The sequence below is a fragment of the Mauremys mutica genome, chromosome 12, assembly GCF_020497125.1.
Source record: "Mauremys mutica isolate MM-2020 ecotype Southern chromosome 12, ASM2049712v1, whole genome shotgun sequence".
Classification (NCBI taxonomy): Eukaryota; Metazoa; Chordata; order Testudines; family Geoemydidae; genus Mauremys; species Mauremys mutica.
Window position 1 is genome coordinate 40,586,221 of NC_059083.1, and position 21,346 is coordinate 40,607,566.

The following is a 21,346-nucleotide window of genomic DNA, read 5'->3' on the forward strand; positions in this document are numbered from 1 at the left end:
ACAAAAATATCACCTTTTCGACTGATTTATTGCCTAGAAGAAAAGTTTCCCAATAAAGCTTCACCAAATTTATTATTATGTGTCTTTAAGTGCCACCATCTTTAATACAATTAAGTTAATTTGTGATGATTCAGTAAAGGAATACAACCCCTTCTCTATTTCTTTACAAACTACACTTGTCCTTATAACCAAGAACATGAAGAGCCTGGCAGTACAATGAAATCCATGGTGGACACTGACAGTACATTGGCTGCAAATAATATTTCTAAAGAAAAATAAACTAAAAAAATGGATACTGTAGAAGAGATTTCTATATATAGGAAGAGCATTTGAGGTTGGAAAAGAGGAGACTAAGGGGGGATATGATAGAGGTATATAAAATCATGAGTGATGTGGAGAAAGTGGATAAGGAAAAGTTATTTACTTATTCCCATAATACAAGAACTAGGGGTCACCAAATGAAATTAATAGGCAACAGGTTTAACAAAATAAAAGGAAGTTCTTCACGCAGCGCACAGTCAACTTGTGGAACTCCTTACCTGAGGAGATTGTGAAGGCTAGGACTATAACAGTGTTTAAAAAAGAACTGGATAAATTCATGGTGGTTAAGTCCATAAATGGCTATTAGTCAGGATGGGTAAGGAGTGGTGTCCCTAGCCTCTGTTTGTCAGAGGATGGCGAGGGATGGCAGGAGAGAGATCACTTGATCATTGCCAGTTAGGTTCACTCCCTCTGGGGCACCTGGCATTGGCCACTGTTGGTAGACAGATATTGGACTAGATGAACCTTTGGTCTGACCCGATACGGCCATTCTTATGTTCTTATGTTGGGGACCGTGTTTTGTTAACTGATGTGAGAACAAAAAAGGAAGGGTCATAGATTGATTACTGATTATATGCAGCTAGAAAGTTTAAAATCACATGAGAAGTTCAAAGAATATTATATAATTTTGTGTGAGTTAATTTAAATATATTGCTTAATTAATTTTATCATTTTTTCACCTATTATTTTTCAAAGATGTAATGCAGGAGGTGGGTGTATGTGTCCTGTCTTTCACAGAGAACCAGTCAAGACAATAAAGAGAGGGAGAGAGAGAGAACACAGCTGCACATGTGTGTAGTTGTGATGTACATTGTAACTGACCAACCCAATCTGATAATAATTAATTTTGTTAAGATAAGTATTTTGGATTTCTTGAAATTCCACAGTTGAACTACAAATGATGCTATGTAGAGAAGTTAAACTTCAATATAGATTTGAGGGAACAATAAAAGAATAAATGTAAATAATTCCATTTCTAAAAATATGTTTGGATGCTTGTTTTTGAAATACTGAAATGTAAATGAAAGTGTTCTTGTATTTTCACCTCATTACAAAAATAACATTAGAATTATTTTTTTCATATTTTACATTGATATTTCACAGAGGTAGAAAATTCGGACAGGAGTGAATGACCCCCGTCCACCTCCTTCTGATACACCTGGGGCAGGGGACAGGGAAAGGTGAGGGCAGCAAAAACCACCAGCTGTCTGGCAGTATTTCTTACCAGCATCACCCTGTGCCAGGGGTGGAGCAAACACAGGGGGAGGGGGAAAACTGTCTGGCTCCTTCCAGCAAGTGGGTCCCATTCACCCAGCCTGGGCTGGGGTTGCCAGGTGTCTGGCTTTTTACTGGAACCTCCAGTTGAAAAGGGAAACTGGCTGCATCCGGTCAGCACAAAACGTCCAGTTACCTGCAGTAACTAGCTCCCACCACTGGGGGGTGGGAAAAGCAGCAGCGCTGGGAGGGGCCAGTCTCTGCCGCGAGGTCACTGTCCATGACTGAGATTCCCTCCAGCCTGAGCTGGGACCGGGCAGATTATCAGGGGAGCCACATTTTTACCCCAAGTATTGCAAACAGGATTTAAATAAGGGTGGAGCGTCCCGGAGAAGGTGTCAGTGAAAGTGAAGAGATGGGACCTGTCAGTCACATTGTAAAACGAGACCTCGCCCGCCTCATAGTCCAGGAAAATCCCCACCCGGCTGGGCCTGATGTTCATGGGAAGGGGGGTCGGGGGAGAAGTGCAGGCCTCGTATCTCCCACCAAACCGCTGCACGGCCCAGTATCCATTCCCAGGTGTGAGTGTGACCCTCCCCTTCCTGCTCACAGTTTCCCTACAAACTCCCAGAGACCACCCTGTCTTGTCTCCCACCTCCACCTCCCAGTAACACCTCCCGCCTGTGAACCCCTCAGCACCCAGGACACACAGACAAGTATCAAATCTCTCAGGGTTGTCGGACAGATCCTGGTGTGTGTCTCCGCATCTCACACGTTTCCGATCCTCAGACAGGACGAGTTCAGGATGAACCGTGTCTGGATCCAGAGTCACGTCCACTGGGGAGAAAGTCACAGAGTCAGTGTCGGGGGCAGGGACTTGTCACTGGGATCAAAGGAAAATTAACCTGCATCCCCATTAATCACTGGGGGCGGGGGTTGTTGCCTGAGGGGAGTCAGGGCCAGGGGCGGCTCCAGGCCCCAGCGCGCCAAGCGCGTGCTTGGGGCGGCATGCCGCAGGGGGTGCTCTGCCAGTCACCAGGAGGGCGGCAGGTGGCTCCGGTGGATCTCCCGCAGGCATGCGGGAGGTCCACCGGAGCCGCGGGACCGGCGACCAGCAGAGTGCCCCCCGCGGCGTGCCGCCCTGCTTGGGGCAGCGAAATTGCTAGAGCCGCCCCTGGTCAGGGCCCGTCTGCCTGTGAGGAGACAATGATGGGGAAAGGGCAGGGGAAGCTGGGGATCGGTTGGAAGGTGTTAGTGGGGGTGGGAGGGGAGGGGACAGGTTGGTACTGGAACACAAAAGGGGAGGGGCAGGTGACAGGGCAGTGGGGGTGGAGGGGTAGAGGGGAAGGGCAGGCACAAGGGCAATGGGAGTGGACACCAGGAGGACAGAGGGGAGTGAAGGGGGGCAGGTTCCAGGGGGCTGCAGGGGGTGAGGAGAGGGTTGGGCACCAGGGGAGAAGAAGGGGACAGACCCCAGGGGGCACAGGAAAGCAAGGGAAGGGGAGGGCTCCAATGGGGCAGAGGGAATCAAGGAGAGGGACAGGTGCCAGGGGGTGGAGGGGATGAGCAGTGGGGCAGGTGCCAGGACCATGGAGGGAAGTGATTGGGAGGCAACAGGGGACAGAGTGAGGCAGGATCCCAGGGACAGGGGCTGGCTAGGGCAGAGGCAGTAACCAGTGGGTGGAGGGACGGAGGAGAAGCAGGTGCCAGGGGTCTGTGTGGGTGGGTGAGTAGAAGACCATGTACTGAGGGCAGAGAGGGGTGATGGGAGGGGTGGGCACTGGGGGGGGGGGTTAAGGAGGAAGAGGAGGGGCAGGGACCAGGGCCATAGAGCATGAGTGAGGGGCAGGACAAGTGCCAAGGGAAACAGAGATGAGGGGAAGAGTGGTCACCAGGGGCCAAAGGGCTGGCAGGAGAAGGGGCAGGTGGCACTAGGGCACAGAGGGGGAAGGGAAGGGGCTCGCACCAGGGGACACAAGGGGTGAACAGAGGGGCAGGCGCCAGGGAGGCAGAGGGGAGTAGAAGGAGGGGCTGGCACCAGAGTAAAAGCGGGTGGGAAGATGCAGATGACAAGGCTAGAAAGAGGGGTGAGAAGTAGGGTGGGTGACAGAGGGACATGGGGGCAAGGTGTGGGGTAGACCCCAGAGGACAACAGGGGAGTGGGGGATGGAGAAAGGTGGGCCCTAGGGGGGCTGAGGGAGATAGAGGAGAGGTACCCAGATGTTAGGACAAGGGGAGGGGGAGGAGGGGTGGGCACCAGGGGGACAGAGATGGGGGGAGGGGAAGGGCATACACTAGGAGGCCCAAAGAGGGCGAGGGAAGGGACTTGTTCCAGGCAGGCAGAGGGGACAAAGGAAAGGGCAGGGACTGTTAGGGGGTTTATTCCTTCACCCTCTCACTTCCCTGGTCCTCTTGCATGAACAGAGAGCGACAATACCCAAAGTCCAAAGGCGCAAACAATTCAATGTTTATTGGGGTGAACTTCCAGCAAGCATGATTCCAGTTTCCTTCCTCAGTGTCTCCCTTCCCAGCTCTGACATCACAGAGCCTTGCCTGTGTCCCTGTTCCCATTCCCTGTTCCCATCCCCCCATTAGCAAAACATGATTTCAATTCCCCCATCCCCAGTCCCCGTTCCCATGCCCCCTACTTCCTGATTGACTGCAGACTATATAGTAAAACTTGAGTTCTGCTTACCTATACCTTAACCAATCATTTTACTGAAATTTGAAATGCAGGAGAAACTCACAGCTGCTGAATGTACCAAGCACCAGGCACCACCCCACAGGGAGGAAGTGGCAGTTGGAATTGCCAATACCCCTGGTCAAGGAGCCCTGGCCCTAGAGGAGAAGCAGCACCTGGAGACCGGAATAGTTCAGCCAAGGGAGAAGCAAAGCAACAGGGAGATGGGGAACAGTCTCAAGGCAGCCAAGGTAGAAAATGAGCCATGCAAGAGGAAAGTTACCCAGGAGCCAAAACTGAAAGGGCTTGAACAAGCCCTAGGCCTTGCGAAGGAGGGGCCCAGAAAGGGCTGCAGGATGTGAGTGGTGTGGCTGGGAAACTAGAGCAGGGTTTGCTGGGACACAGGAGCCTGCCACACCGGTTAGAAGGAAGAAAGTTGGAGAACTGGAAACAGAGGGTGTCTGCAACTGAGCTGAGAGGTGAGATTCCCAGCTCATGTAGACGTACCTGTGCTAGCTCTGCTCAAGCTCGCATGCTAATAGAAGCAGTGTAGCCTGGGTAGGATAAGCAGCTTGGGCCAGCTGCCTGAATACATACCAAGGGGGGCTGGGACGGTTTGTACTCAGGCAGGTAGCTGAAGCTTCCACCTGTGCTTCCCTGGCCACACTGCCAGCTACATCTACGTGAGCTGGGAATCACACCTCTTAGATCAAATGTAAACATATCCTAAGACAGGAGAAAGAACAGCTTCTGGAAGAAGTTAAAGAACTAGAAACACTCTGCTCAGGAGAGGGCAGAGGTGCAGGCTGAGGGCTCTGGTTTGTGTGATAAGAGAGAGCCCAGCAATAAATCACCAGGAGGCTGCATTTACACAGGGAAGTGCAGTGATGCCACAGGTATCCTGGGAGGCTTTTTAGGGGAACAAGTTGATCAGCCACTGAAGGGCTGGATGTCGACGGGCACAAATAGGGAGGAGGTGGCTAAAAGGGAAGCAGCACTAGTGGCCGTGTCCTCTACAGCGACCCAGCAAACCCACCCACTAATGGACCGCGAAGAGCTAGAAGAAACATACGAAGCAGGAGAGCCCAGAGGCCTTGCAGAAAGAGATAAAATTGTGCCAGCGAGAGAAGACGAGTCCTCTCCAGACAACAGAGCAGCTGGGCAGCGAGCTCTACCAGCCAGCTGGAGACAAGGTCAGCACTGTGTTGGGTGCAGAGGTACAGGCCCATCGGGTGGAAGATGGGCTGTCTGAGGTGGGGATTCTGGTCACTGAAGGAAAAGCCACCATGTTAATGACATAAAAACACACATCCAAGAGGAAACTGAAATAAGAAGGGAAGAGGCAGGTGACCTCCCCCCAAGAGGCCTGAAAGAGCAACACAAAGCCTGAACCAGAGCTCAGCTAAAAAGATCCCAAATGGGCTCCCAGAGCTCCTTTGTTGAAGGCTGCAGGAAAAAGGACGTGGCCAGTAGTAATTAGTGATGCAAAGAAGGAGCTAGTCTGAATAAAAGAGACCTTGGAAGAGACTCACAGCAGATTTATGTGAATTCAGGGGACATCATTACCTAGACATCATGGACTATTTTTCCAGGTATATAGAAATAGTGTACTTGAAAGACATAACATACCACAGTTTTATTGAGCAACTGAAGTGCACTTTTGCCCATTTTAGGGTTCTAGAACAACTTGTGACAGAGCATGGACCACAATTCACTGCAGCAGAATTTGTCCAAATAAAATATGGTCTTCCTCATATTACTAGCAGACCATATTACTCACAAGCGAATGGAGAAGCTGAAAGAGCTGTACAGACAGGCAAGAATATTCTACAGCAGAAAGATCCATTCTTTGTTCTACTGAGTTACAGATCAATGCCTATAGCAGCTCCTGGATACAGTGCAGCACAACTCCTGATGGGAAGACAACTCAGAACTGCCCTCCCAATGTAGAGAGTGGCCAAATCAGATAAAAAGGCAAAAATTGCTTAGAAACACTTTTACACCAGACACCACTCAGAAACCTATCAGGTCTAGAACCTGGTGACCGTGTTTGTGTCAAACTGGATGGAGAAAAAGAATGGAATGCTCTAGCTGTTGTAAAGAAAAGGAATCCAGTGCCCAGGTTGTACGTGATCGAGACTGACAGAGGAGAGCTCAGCAGAAACGGTCAACATCTACAGTTCATTCCTCAGAAAGAACGATTGACAGAGCAAACTCTACAGATGGTGGATGGAGAACAAGAAGACTGTTCAAGGATTACAGGCTGACCATAGTCAGTTGTTGCAACTAAAACACCCAGAGGATCAAACTGTTCTATATTCGAGTCATGTGAAAGGTCAGTGCTACTGACTACCTCTGCTATAGCCAGAGGGCCTGACTTGGGTTTGGTCTACTCTACAGAGTCAGCCTGACTTAAGGCACCTTAAGTTGACCTACTTATGTCAGTGCTCACACGACAGCCTTGCTCCCACTGATGTAAGTGCCATACTACACTGACATAATAACTGCACCTGCACAAGAGACATAGGACTAATGTTGGTGTAATAATAATATAGTTAGGGTGATGCAGTGTTGGTGTAGACACTGCCTTATTATGTCAGCTGTTGGCTGTCATTAATTTCCCGGCTTCATGCTGGAGCTGGGAAATTAACAAGAAAGTCCCGTCCCATGGTGGGCTTCAGCTGAAGCCGGGCTGCCCTCCATCCTAGCTCCCTGTTAAGGGAGGTGAGCGAGATGCCTGGGTGGCTGCCTGAGATCCCTGTGGGACAGCTGGGCTCCTGGTGGGGAGCTGGGCACAGCTGAGAGAAGGAGGGCAGAGTGGACAACAGCCACCCCAGCAGTGGTGAGCTCCAGTCAGTTTGCACCGGTTCGCAAGAACTGGTTGTTAAATTTAGAAGCCTTTTTAGAACCGGTTGTTCCAGGACAACCGGTTCTAAAAAAGCTTTTAAATTTAACAAAGGCTCGGGCAACTGTCCACCCGGCCCCCGGCCCCAGCTCACCTCCCCCTCTCCCCTGATTGCTCCGCCCTCCTTCTCCTCCCCTTCCCCTGCTTACTGCGAATTAAATGTTTGCGGGAAGCCTGAAACAAGCAGCAGGCAGGTAAGCCGGGCGCGGGAGGGGGCGGGACGGTGCGCGCGGCCCAGTCCGGTCCACCTGGCCCCGGCCAAGCACCCCGGCCAAGCACTGGCTCGGGCTGGTCCCAGCTGAGCGTCTCGGACTCGGCCCGGCCCGGGGAGTCAGGCCCCGTGGCTGCAGCCCCGTGCCCGCCGAACAGCTCCGGCCTGGCCCGGGGATTCGGGCCCCATGGCTCCAGCCCCGGTGCTGGCAGAGTGACTCTGGCCCAGCCCGGCCCAGGGATTCGGGCCCCGTGGCTCCAGGCCCGGTGCCGGCCGAGTGGCTCCGGCCCGGGGAATTGGGCCCCGCGGCTCCGGCCCTGGCCAAGCGGCTTCAGCCCGGCCCAGGGAATCGGGCCCCGCGGTGCCGGTCGAGGTCCCAGCGGAGCGGACCTGGTCCCGGTCCCAGGCAGTGTGGTAAGGGAGCAGGGAGGGGGTGTTCGGTGGGTTGTGGGGGGGTGGATAGGGGTCAGGGCGGTCAGAGGGCAGGGAACGGGGGATTGAATGGGGGCAAGGGTCCCGAGGGGCAATCAGGAAGGAGCAGGGGTTGGATGAGGTGGTGGGGGAAGTCAGGGACAGAGAGAAGGGGTGGTTGGATGGGGCAGTGGTCCCAGGGGACCATCAAGAATGAGAGAAGGGGTTGGATGGGGCTGCAAGGGGCAGTCAGGGGACAGGGAAAGGGGGGATTGGTCAGGGGTCCCGGGGGGGGTGTCAAGGAACATGGGGGGTTGGATGGATCACGACCCCCCGAGGGGGGCACAACCCCCTCGTGAGGTGAGGAGGAGGGAACTGGTTGTCATCACTGCACCCCAGTAATTACTGCCGTGGCTGTAAGGCAACCTAACATAGGTTGACTTAAGTTTGCAGTGTAGACATGCCCTTACAGGGGGGACAAGTTCTGAACTACGCCACAATGTAGACTATGGAGGATTTTGCCTGTCACATGAGTTACACAAAACGTTGGGGACACAACTCCTGGTCTCTTAGTACTTCAGTGAGGAGAATAAAAATATGGCCAAGGGCCTTGCAGATTTCCTTGTGGCAGCAGGGCAGGAAGTACCCCTCTGGGTGCAGACAATAACCAAGTGTGAGCCATGGTCAAGCCTTCCTTTGGGTACAGTCTGGCTCTGTGGGGGGAAGAGATGTCACGGGGGGCTGGCCCTTTAAGGGGAGTCAGGGACCAGCCTACCTATGACAGGTTCCTATAAAGGAGAACCAGCCAAACCAGCCCCACCTGGAAGTAATTAAATCTCTAGGTGGCTGGTTGGCAGCTAAACAGCTAATGATCCTGATAAAGGGTTACCAGGGCTCAGCTGAAGGGTCCTAGAGACAGGAAGCTGCTGAGGAGAAGGGATCCCAGGAGAGCTCACAGAGCAAGGAGCCAGGAGGGAATGCCCCCAGAGAGAGGGGCTCCCCTGAGGGAGAAGAGCCCCCAGAGGTGACAGTGACGCCCTACAGCAGGACAGTGCCCTAAAGCTGAGAGTTGCAGGGAATAAAGGTGCAGCCTGACCTGAACCCAGCTCTGGGAGCTCCTGATTCCATGAGGAAGAAAGAACCAAGTCCAGCTCTGGGAATGGAGGGACTGACAATGGCTGACACTCGAGGAGAGTGAGGAGCTGGAGTGAGAGCCAGGGCTGGAGCAGAGCAAAGGAAAATATTTTATTTTGGGGTTTATATGGACTGAAAACAGACCGCAGCAGGGGACGTTTGTCTCAGACCTTTTGGACTGTGTGGAGTAATGTAAGGAGTGTGAAGAGAGTAAACTAAGGCATGGTGTTTGCAGGGCCACCCTGAGCCAGCTGAGGGAGTGTGAGAAGGGGGTGATGATGGGAGGCTCAGGATCCCTACAGGCTCAGGGACATGAAATGGCCCCAACCCATCTGTGACCAGGCCCAGTGGACACAGACTGCACTGTGTTGGGGCAGCGAGGGGGCAGAGGAGCAGAGGTGGGGAGGGGAGCAGGGATTAAATGAACCAGAGGCTGAGCCTAGGTTGGTGCCTGGAAAGAGCATCTGGCCTCCCTGACTCTTACCTTGCCCTGCACTTCTGTTCTGATCATTGTCACTCAACTCCTCCTCCTCACCACCCTGGATGCCTCACACCCACTGCCAACCCCTTCACTGGCTCCACTCCTTGTGCTCCCCTCCCAGGCTCTGCCCTGCTCGCCCCTCACTCCCTGCTGCTCCCCCACTACCAGCCCCACTCACCCTCATGCTCACTTTGTTCCCTTCTCCCACCAGCTCCCCCTATACCCGGAACGAACTCCCTCCATAGTTAAAGTGCTGTCCTAGGAACCAGCAGATCTAGGCCCAGCTTCGCCACAGGCTGCCCGTGTGACCTTGGACAAGTCACTGAGTCTCTCTGTGTTTCAATTCCCCTGCTGTGAAATGGGGATAATCGTCATGGGCGATGGGTAAAACAGGCCAGGCTCTGGCCCCGCCTATGTTCCGCGCTCTCCCCCAAGCCATTGCCCAGGCCAGCGGGAGCTCAGCTTTGCCTCTGGCCAGAGTCTAGAAACCTGGTGCTGGGGGCGGTGCTGAGGCCAGCTGGTGATCTGGCACTGGGGGTGGTATGGTGCTGGTGCAGGCCAGTGACTCAGAACAGTTTGGCCAGGACTCCTCTGGCTGCTGGAGGATAAGGTGGGGGGGTGCATTCAGGCCACTGGTTGACATAGGGGAGCTGATATATGGGGCTCCAGCAGACGGGGGTTGGGGAGGCGGGGCCTTAGGAAGAAGGGGCTGGGCTGCGTGGCTAGCTTCCCCGAAGGGGGCTCGTGCCACCCATGATAATCGTCCTTCCTTCCCCCACCCTGTGTCCGTCTGGTCTGTTCAGACTGGAAGCTCTTTGGGGCAGGGATGGTCTGTTATGTGTTTTACAGCTCCCAGCACTAGGGCCCTGAGCATGGCTGGAAACTCGGGGCCGTCCTGCACTGCAAATAGTATCAGTGTGTTCAGGGTCAGATTGTGCCACATTGACTCACACTGGGCAGCCCCTCGAGTCCCACTGCACTGGGGTGGCAGAATCCAGCCTTTAACTCAATAAGAAATTCTATTTGTTTTATGCTGCCCTCAGATTTCCCAGGTGCTGCAGATGTTCCTGTTGAAGCCTGCACCTCAGGTGTGGAGTTGTCATGGGGGAGCTGGAGTGTGGACAGCCGAGCAAGGGACAGTCAGGGCTTGTGGTCCAGGGGAGTGGAGGGGAGGGGATGCTTCTCCTCTTTCCCTTGGAAGTAACTTTAAGGGTTTGTCTACACAGGGAAAAGCCCTGAATAGCTAGTGCAGAACAGCTAGTCAGCACTGACTGCCTGTGCGGACACTCTGATTCCATGCTAAGAGTGCCCTTGTCTGCTTTGGGTTAATCCCCATTGGAACTGAGTGCCCTCACCCCCTACTGCAGACTGAGTGCAGAATAATAGTGTCCACAGGGGGAGTTAGTGTGGAATAGCTTTAAATTCACACCCTCACTATTATGGTGCAGAACAGCGATTCCACACTAGCCATGCTGGGCTCTTCCCTGTGAATTCCCCAGGCCGACAAGCCCTCAGTGTGGGGAGAGGAGGTTTGAATGCCTTGTTCCTCACCCCAGCAACCCTTCTAGAGCCACCAGCTGCCCCTCTGCCCTCCACCCACTCTCTGCCACTGCATCCAGCAGGGCTGGATAAGCTCATCGGCTGGATGTTTCTGCCAAAAAATGGTGAGCAGTGAAATAAATAATTAATTGACTAGAGGCTATAACATAGCCACAGAGAGCAGTTAAACAATTGCCTGTGGCACCAGCTTCCCTCTCACAGCAGGTACCATGTGTATCTGTGTGGGTGGGTGGCCTCGGTATTCTCTATTTTGCCCGACCCCTTAGTTCCTGTGAGAGCTGTAAGAGGACTGCACAGGGACCGAGTATCCCAGGGGAATGGGTCTGACAGTGACAGCAGCAGTATCAGTGTTAGTTACCTGCATATCCTCGGGCTCTGGCGAGTCCTGAAATAATCAGACATGAGAATTTACACAAACGAAATGCAGACTCAGCAAGTCACAGACTCAACAAGTCACACTGTGAAAAACAAATGACACGGAACTTACCCAGTTCTGCCAGAGGGTCCATGGGAATGAGAGGGGAGAAAAGGGAAAAAAGAACAGAAATGAATCAATAGGAGAGATTCTCAGTAATAAAAGTGCCCAGTTCTAAACCCACATCACATTGGCCTCAGTGGGAATTTTGCCTGAGTAAGGACAGCAGGATTGGGCTCCTAATCAGTAGTTAGGGCTTCTCCTTTATCGCACCTGATCCCACAAAACCTCCCCCAAGAAATCAATAGGGCTGCACCTGTGCACCTCATGTGAGTCAGGGGGGCAGATAACAGGCCCAGTTCTCTCCCTGCTCTGGTCACTGTGTGCTGGGATGGTGCAGACTTGCTGGGACCAGGCCCTGGACATCAGAGAATTCCCTGGCGTAGGGAGAGCACAGCCGGGGTAAAACAGTGTAACTGGCTCCTGTGCCAATTGGCCCCTTATCCTGGTGTAGGGGGCGTGTCAGGACTGGGACTGAAGGGCTGGGTGGGTGTGTGCTGGGGCAGGGCAGGGCACATCACCAATTCTCAGGGACCACAGCCAGCTGGAGTGAATCAGAGCAGCCCCTGGGGCAGCCTGAGAACTAGGGAGCCATAACCAGCCCCTGCTCCCCACCCCAAGCAGGCCCTGTCCCAGCAGAGAACCTTGGCCTGCAGCTCAGAGAACTCTTCCTTCATAAGTGTCTCCATCCTCTGGGTGATGCTGGTGACCCCAAGGGGTTCTGAGGGCCTGCAACTCCTGCCATCTTCAGTGGGATCAGACCCATGTACCTGAATCTACAACTGCTGTGTGTGATGTGTGGAAACCAATAGGGCTCAGAGGGCCCGATCCTGCTTCAAGGAAACCTATGTGTGCGGGAAAACATCCATGGAGAGTTCACAGGGTGGGCCTGTAATAACTATAAAGCCCTCCTGTGTACAATACTATAAAATCCCTCCTGGCCAGAGACACCAAAATCCTTTTACCTGTAATGGGTTAAGAAGCTCAGGTAACCTGGCTGACAACTGACCCAAAGGATCAATAAGGGGACAAGATACTTTCAAATCTTGGTGGGGGGAAGGCTTTTGTTTGTGCTCTTTGTTTTGGGTTTTGCTCGCTCTTGGGACTAAGAGGGACCAGACATCAATCCAGGCTCTCCAAATCTTTCTGGACAAATCTCTCATGTTTCAAACTCATAAGTAACAGCCAGGCAAGGCGTGTTAGTTTTATCTTTGTTTTCTCAACTTGTAAATGTTCCTTTTGGCTAAGATGATTTACCTCTGTTTGCTGTAACTTTGAACCTAAGGCTAGAGGGGGTTCCTCTGGGCTCTATGAATCTGATTACCCTGTAAAGTTATTTTCCATCCTGATTTTACAGAGATGATTTTTACCTTTCTTTCTTTAATTAAAAGACTTCTTTTTAAGAACCTGATTGATTTTTCCCTGTTTTAAGATCCAAGGGGAGTGGATCTGGACTCACCAGGAATTGGTGGGGGAAAGGAGGGGGGATGGTTAAATTCTCCTTGTGATGGATCGGTGTTCACCAGGAACTTGGTGAAGATGTCTCTCAAGACTATCCAGGGAAGGGAGTTAGTACTTGGGAGTGGTGGCAGCAAAACCAGATCTAAGCTGGTAATTAAGCTTAGAGGTTCTCATGCAGGTCCCTACATCTGTAACCTAGAGTTCAGAGTGGGGAAGGAACCTTGACAGGGCCCTATTCATGTAAACTAATTATTGTTCTTGTTACAGGGTGTCTCTGGTGTCAGTAAGTGAAGTTTGTTTGTTTGTTTGTGTTTAAGACTGTATTTCCAAGGCTGAATGTGAAAAATAAAACTATTAATATTAGGGTTGTCAGGTGTCCGGTTTTTGACTGGAACATCTGGTCGAAAAGGGACCCTGGCGGCTCCAGTCTGCACTGCTGACCAGGCCAGTCGGAGGTGCAGAGGGGCTAAGGCAGGCTCCCTGCCTGCCCTTGCTCCGTGTGACTCCTGGAAGCAGCCAGCTTGTCCCCACGGCCCCTAGGCGCAGGGGTGATCAGGGAAGCTCTGAGCACTGCCCCTACCCTGAGTGACAGCTCCACAGCTCCCATTGGCCAGGAACCAGGGCCAGTTTGAGCTATGGGGGAAGTGCCTGCGGGTGCTGAGGCACCTGGCCGACCCTGGGCCTAGGAGCCAGACATACTGGCTGCTTCCAGGAGCTACCCAGAGCCAGGACAGGCATGGAGCCCCGCTGACTGGGAGCCACTTGAGGTAAGCGCTGCCAGGTTGGAGTCCGCCCCAAACCCTCTCTAGCATCCCAACCCCCTGCCCCAGGTCAGAACCCTCTGGTGCACCCTAACTCCCTCCCAGAGCCCACACCCCAAACTGCTGCCCCAGGCCTGAGCTCCCACCAGCACCCAAACTCCCTCCTGGAGCCCACACCCCCTCCCGCACCCCAAACCCCAGCTCCAGCCTTGAGCCGACTTCCACACTTCAACCCCTTCGGCTCCAGCCTGGACCCCATCCTGCACCCCAAACCCCTCATCTCTGGCCCCACCCCAGAGCCCACACCCCCATCTGGAGCCTTCATCCCCTCCTACACCCCTGCCCCAGCCCAGAGCCCCCTCCCACACCGTGAACCCCTCATCCCTGGCCCCACCCCAGAGCCCACACCCCCAGCTGGAGCCTTCATCCCCTCCTATACCCCTGCCCCAGCCCAGAGTCCCCTCCCACACCGTGAACCCCTCATTTCTGGTCCCACCCCAAAGCCCACACCCCAGCCAGAGCCATCACCCTCTCCCGCACCCCAAACCCTTTCCCCAGCCCAGTGAAAATGAGTGAGGGTGGGGGGCAGTGAGCATCAGAGGGAGGGGAGATGGAGTGAGTGGGGGCAGGGCCTCAGAGAAGGCGCTGGGCCTAGGGGAAGAGGCAGGGCAGAGGATGGGGCAAGGGTGAATGGTTTTGTGTCATTGGCAATGGTAGTTAATATTCATATTTCAATGCCACAAATTTTCCATCCATTATTTCTGGGTAATATCTGGATTTCCCATTGTCATATACTTTACCTGTAACAGTAACACATTAATTTTTACTCTAACATTTCTTTGCACACACAGCTCTGAATATTCCTTTCCAATTTAAAGCATAATCAAAACTAGTAAAAACACACATACCTTTCACTGCCTCGTATTCCCCTGGAAAGTCAAAGACATCCTGAGTTAACGCTGAGTCTCAAAACTTAATGGGAAATAGTCCAGCAAAAAGCAACATCTCCCTCACTGCTGATACGAATGTTTTGCAAGATTTGTCCATAAGACACTAGGCAGAGCACAGCACAGGAGCCGGCTTCTTATGGAGGCAGGGACCCAACCTGTCCTGCCCCAGCTGTTACATGTACTATGTTATACACCTCAGACACTGCACAGGTAAACCTGGACCAGAGAGCAGGGCTTCCTGGCTCTACATCACTACTCTCTCTCCCTCCCTCCCATATTGATCCCCAAAACCCTCCCCACCTGCCCCTCTTCAGCCCCGTCCTCTGCACAGACACACATGACTTTAAGTAGGGTTGCCAATTTTGATTGGATGTATTCCTGGAGATGTCATCACATGACATAATCTTTAATTAGAGATTGATCTAATTCCTGGAGACTCCAGGCCAATCCTGGAGGCTTGTTAACCATACCTTTAAAGCCCCACCTGATGTCATACCTGCATATCCCAGGGCAGGGCCGGCTCCAGACACCAGCGCGCCAAGCGCGCGCGTGGGGCGGCATTTTGCCGGGAGGGCGGCAGGCGACTCCGGCGGACCTTCCGCAGTCATGCCTGCGGGAGGTGCACCAGAGCCGCGGGACCAACGGACCTCCCGCAGGCATGACTGCAAGAGGTCCCCCGGAGCCACATGACTGGCGTGCTTGGGGCGGCCAAATTCCTAGAGCCGCCCCTGTCCCAGGGCCAGTCTCCTGCCCCACTACACATTGTTATTTGCATTCCAGTTGCATCTAGAGGTCACACTCAGAGTTGGGCCCCACTGTGCTAGGTCTATACGCACATACTCAGGCCTGAGCCCCATGGCACTAGGTCCTGTACAGGCCCCACAGCCAGGGCTGGATTAACTCTTCTGGGGGCCCAGGGCTAGTTGATTTTGGGGGAGGGGCCTAGGCTCCAGGGTTGGGCCAAAAATGAGGGGTTCAGTGTGTGGGAGGCAGTTGTTGGGGAGCAGGCTGGGGGTGGGGGTTGGGCGGGAGGTAAGGTGCAGGAGAAGGCTGGGTCTGGGAGGGAGGGAGTCAGGGTGCAGGGTGCAGGAGCAGGCTGGGGGTTGCCGGTGCGGGGTCTGGGAGGGAGGAAGGGATGTAGAGTGCTGGAGCAGGCTGGGCGTGGGAGTGCGGGGTCTGCGATGGAGGGAGGTTCCAGGAGCAGGCTGGGGTGGAGGTGCAGGGTCTGGGAGGGAACTAGGGTGCAAGAGCAGGCTGGGGGGGTGCAGCATCTGGGAGAGAGGGAGGGTGCAGGAGCGGACTGGGGGGTGCAGGGTCTGGGAGGGAGGGATCTAGAGTGCAGGAGCAGACTGGGGTGGGAGTGAGGGGTCTGGGAAGGAGGTAGGGTGCAGGAGTGGGCTGGGAGGGTGCAGGGTCTGGGAGGGTGCAGGAAGGGGCTGGCGGGCGGGGTGCTTACCTGGTGCTCCCACTTTGTGCGGGGGGCGGGACACCTGCAGGAACCACCCCACGTAGCTCCCATTGGCCCTGATTCCCAGCCAATGGGAGCGGTGGGGGTGGACCGAGCAAAGCACTGGGACAGGGAGCTTCCCTGCACTAGCGTTGTCATGGCTCCAGCCTGGAGCGGGTGTGGGAGAAATGGGTCAGCAGTGCACAGAGCCGCTTCCCCACCTCCAGGCAGAGCCGGCCAAGAATGCACCACGGAGGGGCTTTAGTGACTGCAGCCCAGGGCCCTGGGCTACAGCACCTAAAGCCCCTTTCTTAATCCAGCCCTGCCCACAGCACTAGGACCTGTTCACACACACTCCAGACTGTAAGAGACACAATCCCTACTCCAAAGAGTTTACAGTTTTGAGGCCTGACCCTGCAAATATTTATGCCCAGGTCTAACTTTACCCACAAACCTCCTCCTCTTCCCCACCCACCCCTCTAACTGCTGCCCCATCTCCCCCCTCCCTTTTGTCTCTGAACTGAGTGAACCCAGTCTGCAAACATTGCTTGTGTCTCCAGCTGTCCTAGATCCCTTCCAGTCTGACTTCCTACTCCACTCGAACTGCTCTCAGTAGGCTCCCTAGTGATCGCCCTGGTCAAATCTCAGTGCCCACAGCCTTGTGGTTATTTTTGGTTCCTCCCTGTGCACACCCAGGCCATTTCCAAACACTGCTGCTGCCTCTTGAGCGTTATCTCCAGTATCTGCCCTTTTCTCTCCATCCCTGCAGCACAATCTCTCTCTCAGGCCCTCATTATATCCTGCCACAACTAAAACACACCCCCTGTCCCCCTTCTGTCCACACAAACTGCATCTAAGAAAGTGACAGTCCCTGGCCCAGGGAGCTCACCCTCTGCATGGCAGACCAGGTACAACAGGGGGATGAAATAGACAAGTGGGGAGAAGGGGATGGAAGGGGGAGATAACGATAAAAACAAACCAAAGCCCAGCTCAGCAGGTGCCCAATGCCAGACAGGAGAGATTCCAGGGGCACAGCACAGCTGGGTTTGGAGGAGGGATTGAAGAGAGAAGGGGGCAGTGTTATATCCTTGGGGGCAGCCAGTTTAGGAAGAAATCACTTGAGGCCAGAGAGCAGACAGCTAACAAAACTACCATTTTATTTACAAACACAGAGCTCACCCAACCGGCCGAAGTTGGTTGGGCCATCCCCTAATAATCTAACTCAGTTGCCATAGGAACAAAAACCATGACAACCAAATACACAACAGGCAGCTTTACTAACACTGAGGGGGTGTTTTTCGGTACATGGAGTGGGAGGGGGAGAAAACACTGAGGTGTTTAAGGGAGAAGCAGACAGGTGGGTGACCCAGGCTGAGGGTGACCAGGACCGTCCCAATATTAGGGGATTTGTCTTATATATGCAACTAAACACCCTACCGCAAAAAAAGGCTTGATTTTTCACATTTGTTAGCCGGTCACCCTACCTAGGCTGTCAGGAGAGGAAAAAAAAAAGCCCAGCAGCAATATGGCTCCCCATGGAAGGTGTGCCGAGGGTGACAGCCCAGCACGTCCACCCCTAAAACCGGCCCTGCAGGCTGCCATCACTGGCAGAGGGAAGGTGGCACCAATTGCGCAGACAAGGTGGGACTAACTGGTGAGGGACCTAAAGGCAAAGACAAGGAGCTTGTTCTGGAGGGGTTCTCAGTGGAACTAAGTGGTGGAGATGGCAGGAGAGATGAGCCTGAGGGCTGAGCCTAGCAGCAGCCGTGCTTTGGGTGCAGCTGAGGGGACAAAACGGCTGGCATCAAGGCTGGACAGGAGGAGATCACAGCAGTGGAGGTGTGAGATGAATGAGAGCCTGGGCTGTCAGAACAGACACAAGAGGCTGTATCTATGATGTCTTATACACGCAGGAGCAGGGAGACTGGGATGAGGTCAGGACATGTGGGCCCAGCGAGAGGTTGAGTCAGAGACGATGCCCAGATTTCTGGCCTGAGTGACTGGGCGGATGGAGGTGTTGTTAGGGTGGCCAACACTGTATTTAAAAAATACAGGACAGTTTTTTCTGCCCTGCCTCCTCTGTCCGCCCAACTCCCAACCCAGACCAACATCATGGAATGGTTCTCCCAGCCAGGGCAGGGGAAATGGCCCCGGTCCCCTCCCATAAGGAGCCACCTCGAGCAGGGCTCAGACCCCAGGCCTCCCACTCTGCTCTGGGCTCCTTCCAGTCAGCTCAAGCCTCACACCCTACCTCAGGGCTACAATCTCTGGACCACTGGAGAGGCAGAGATCCTGGTACCTAGCTCAGGGCAGACCAGTGTGTGGGATGGGAGGCAGGGAGGGAGGGGGAGCAGCCACAGTCCCTTGAGAGGGCTCATGGTGTTATCCAAAGAGATGAAGAAACTAGGAAGTGAGCAGGGCTCTGAGGGGTGCAGCTGCCCTCTGGACATTGATGAGGAGATGTCAGACAGGCCGAGATGTGGGAACAGTCTTTAGTGGAGAAGAAGTTTGAGAGACATTGGCACAGAGGTTGTATCTGAAGCTATGCATGTAGGTAAGAGCTACTAGAGGCAGGGTGTGAAAAGAGGAGAGCAGGAGGCCAAGTACGGGGCTCTGGGGGGCAGATGTTCTCTGAAAGAGGGAGACAGGAAGAGACCGACTCAACAAAACAGACACCAAAGAAGTGATTAGAAAGGCAGGAGGAGAACTGGGAGAGGAGGGAGCTGTGAAAGCCAAGGATTTAATGGAGAGGAGTGGTCTGTCAATGATGTCAGAAGGAGGAGCATGAAGCTAGCACAAGGAGAATGAGGATCACACAGAAGCCATAGAATCTTTCCAGGAAGGTCATTAGAGACTTTGGCGAGAGCGGTTTCAGGGGAGTGCAGGGGACAGAAGCCGGATTGGAGCAGGTCTAGGATGGAATTGGAGGAGAGGAACTCCAGACAGCGATTGTAGCTGGAGCTTTCACTGAGCTTAGAGATGGACGGCAGAAGGGGCAATAAGTAGACAGAGAACTGGGATTGGGGATGGAAAGTGTGAAGATGGGTGAGACTAAGTGTCACGGGGTGTCTGGTCTTTTAAGAGGAGTTGGGCCCAGCCCCACCCTGTGACTAATCAGCTGATGTTGAGACCAGGGATCAGGTGACTGATTAAAGATCTCCTTGTCCTCATAAAAGCCTGGCCAGCAAGTCCCTCAGATAAGGAGAGCTTCAGGGAGCAGAAAGACACCTGCAGGACACCCTAGGACAGGGAAAAGAGCCCCGTTCATGTCTGATTGTAACAAAAGCATGAAAACAAAGTTTTAACAAGGTTTCAAACAGGAATTTGGACAGGCATCCAGATCTTCGAGGCAGCTTCGAAAGCCTCAGCCTCATTGGCTGGAAATTCGTAACTCCATTCCCTGCACCAGCCTTCTCGCACCCACTGTGAGTAGAACTGACCAGGGGGTGAGAAATACCTTGTCAGACAGGATAGTGCCCTGCTAACAAGTATAGGCTATAGATTGTGTTTCTTATACCTGTAACTTTATGTTTCCAAATCTACACTTGCTTTTATTTGAGTTTCCGTCTGATACTCTATTAATTAAACTTCAGTTTGGTTTTACTGTAGATGTGTCTAAGTGCCTGGTGCAAAGGAGTGTGTTGAACCAAGGGGAAGCCAGTAAGTGGGGGTGCACTGCTTCCACTGAGGCAGTAGATCGGCGTGCATTGCTGGTGTCCAGCAGGAGACAGGGGACTGGGCACTCGAGTGTAACAAAGCTGGGGTGTGAATTACTAGCCTGCAGAGAGACACAGCGGGGCTCATGGAGCCCGGAGCACAGCGCCTCGTATTGCCTGTAGCCAGTAGCTTTGGGAGAGTTTCCCCTGGTGGGCACAGACAAGGCTCCCACACTGTGAGCAGGTTGCAGCAATTTACCCTGGAGAACTCATGTAACCCCAGAGACATCTCAGAATTCCCAATACAATGAATGGGAAGAAGCAGGCACCTTAGAATGGGATCCACAGACCCCAGTGTGTTAGAAGCCATGTAAGCCAGCCAATGGGAGAGGCTGACAAGAGGGGTTTGTGCTAAGCCCCGCCCCTCTCCTGACGGTGGTGCCTTTCTCTGCTAGCAATCCACAGCCAGGAGCCCTCTTCTGGAGCCAGGCAGATGAGGCACCTCCGTGTGTCTGTGAGACAGAGTAAGGTGCGGGCCACGCTCCACACAAGATGGCCGAAAGGCAGAGGGGTGTTATAGAGTGATTCTGAGTTAATATTTAATTAAAATGTAACAACTTGAACAAAAGAGACAGAGGGAGCCTCACATGAGAATGTCCCACAGCCCAGCATTGTCCTGAGAGGTAGAAGATCCTTGTTTAAATGCCTTCTCCTCATCTGGCAGAGCGGGGGAACTTGAACCAGACTCACCCACATCCCAGGTGGGTACCCTAACCCCTGGGCTAAATGTTACATGGGAGACTCACACTTTCTCCATCTCCCACCTCATGCTGTGTGCTGTTGGGTGACCTCTGAGCACATCTACTGGATCAGGCCCCACGAGTGAGCTAGATGCTCTTCCCCTCAGTTTAGGTGTCTCCAGGGGCGCAGGTGGGAGATAGGTGCCCAGATGTCTATAGCCAGACCCAGAGGCAGACACTGAGAGAGCTTTTACACTACAGGTTAATGCCCCGAGTAAGTTTAGGCACCTACAGGGTTGGGTTTCAACCAAGTGGGCTTTTGTGGACCATGGTGCCTAAAACTGGGCTTGAGAGGCTTATGTCTGGGGTTTCTTTGTAGATCCGGGCCATAATGCACAATGCAATTCCCAGATAAAAACTACATTAATGTGGAGTTAAGGCTGAGGAGACGTACTTGTAACTTAAGGGTTAAACACATTACAGGAGGAATCTTTTAATTATTCCCAAACCAAGTGTTTTACACCCAGCATATACAAATTATGGTTAAATTATAAAAGAAATCTATGGTCTAGAAATGCAGCTAAGGCACCTAAACAACCTTAACTCTGCCCTGTAGTAAGATCATGAGGGGAAAACTGAAAAACATTGTGTGCCTTTAAAAATCAGTTTCATTTAATGTAGAACCACACACACTGCTCAGCACTGATCAGACCTGTATGGCTATTGTGTGGAGTCACCGCAGGGTGGAGCTGACGTGGGTGTGCGTGGTCACTGAGGGTAAAATCCCTCCACCATATTACATGGGCATGGAAGGGTCAGAACACAGGTGGTGTCTGGGTGAGGGATCCTGTCAAACACTGGACAAGTCTCTCTGGGTTCATCTACATTGCAAAAAACCTTGTGTCAGTGGGTCTGAGCCTGGGGCAAGTGACTCGGGC

The 21,346-nt window shown here is 53.3% G+C and overlaps 2 protein-coding genes across 4 annotated transcripts in view; one reads left to right on the forward strand and one right to left on the reverse strand.

Moving 5' to 3' along the window:
* The window catches only part of LOC123345197 (butyrophilin subfamily 1 member A1-like), a 651,080-nt gene that overhangs the window by 403,929 nt on the left and 225,805 nt on the right, over positions 1 to 21,346 (forward strand). The gene's annotated exons all lie outside the window — the stretch shown is intronic.
* On the reverse strand, positions 717 to 14,648 carry LOC123345202 (erythroid membrane-associated protein-like). Of its 2 annotated transcripts, XR_006572749.1 has the most exons (4): positions 14,524 to 14,648; positions 11,406 to 11,411; positions 11,277 to 11,303; positions 717 to 2,373 (listed from the first exon to the last, which is right to left on the reverse strand). XR_006572749.1 is itself a non-coding variant. In XM_044981910.1 (3 exons), exons 1-3 carry the CDS (start codon positions 11,425 to 11,427, stop codon positions 1,808 to 1,810), a joined length of 615 nt encoding a protein of 204 aa, XP_044837845.1. In that variant the 5' UTR covers positions 11,428 to 11,521; the 3' UTR covers positions 717 to 1,807. The 2 variants fall into 2 exon arrangements, 1 of the variants encoding a protein (XP_044837845.1); XM_044981910.1 differs by lacking the exon at positions 14,524 to 14,648 and having other exon boundaries at positions 11,406 to 11,521.

Excerpts from the sequence above, each read along its gene's own strand:
- LOC123345202 (XM_044981910.1), bottom strand. The coding sequence starts at position 11,427 with ATGGACCCTCTGGCAGAACTGG. Across the intron at positions 11,304-11,405 it reads GGACCCTCTGGCAGAACTGG|GACTCGCCAGAGCCCGAGGA; the intron begins GTAAGTTCCGTG and ends TGATTATTTCAG. Across the intron at positions 2,374-11,276 it reads CAGAGCCCGAGGATATGCAG|TGGACGTGACTCTGGATCCA; the intron begins GTAACTAACACT and ends CTTTCTCCCCAG.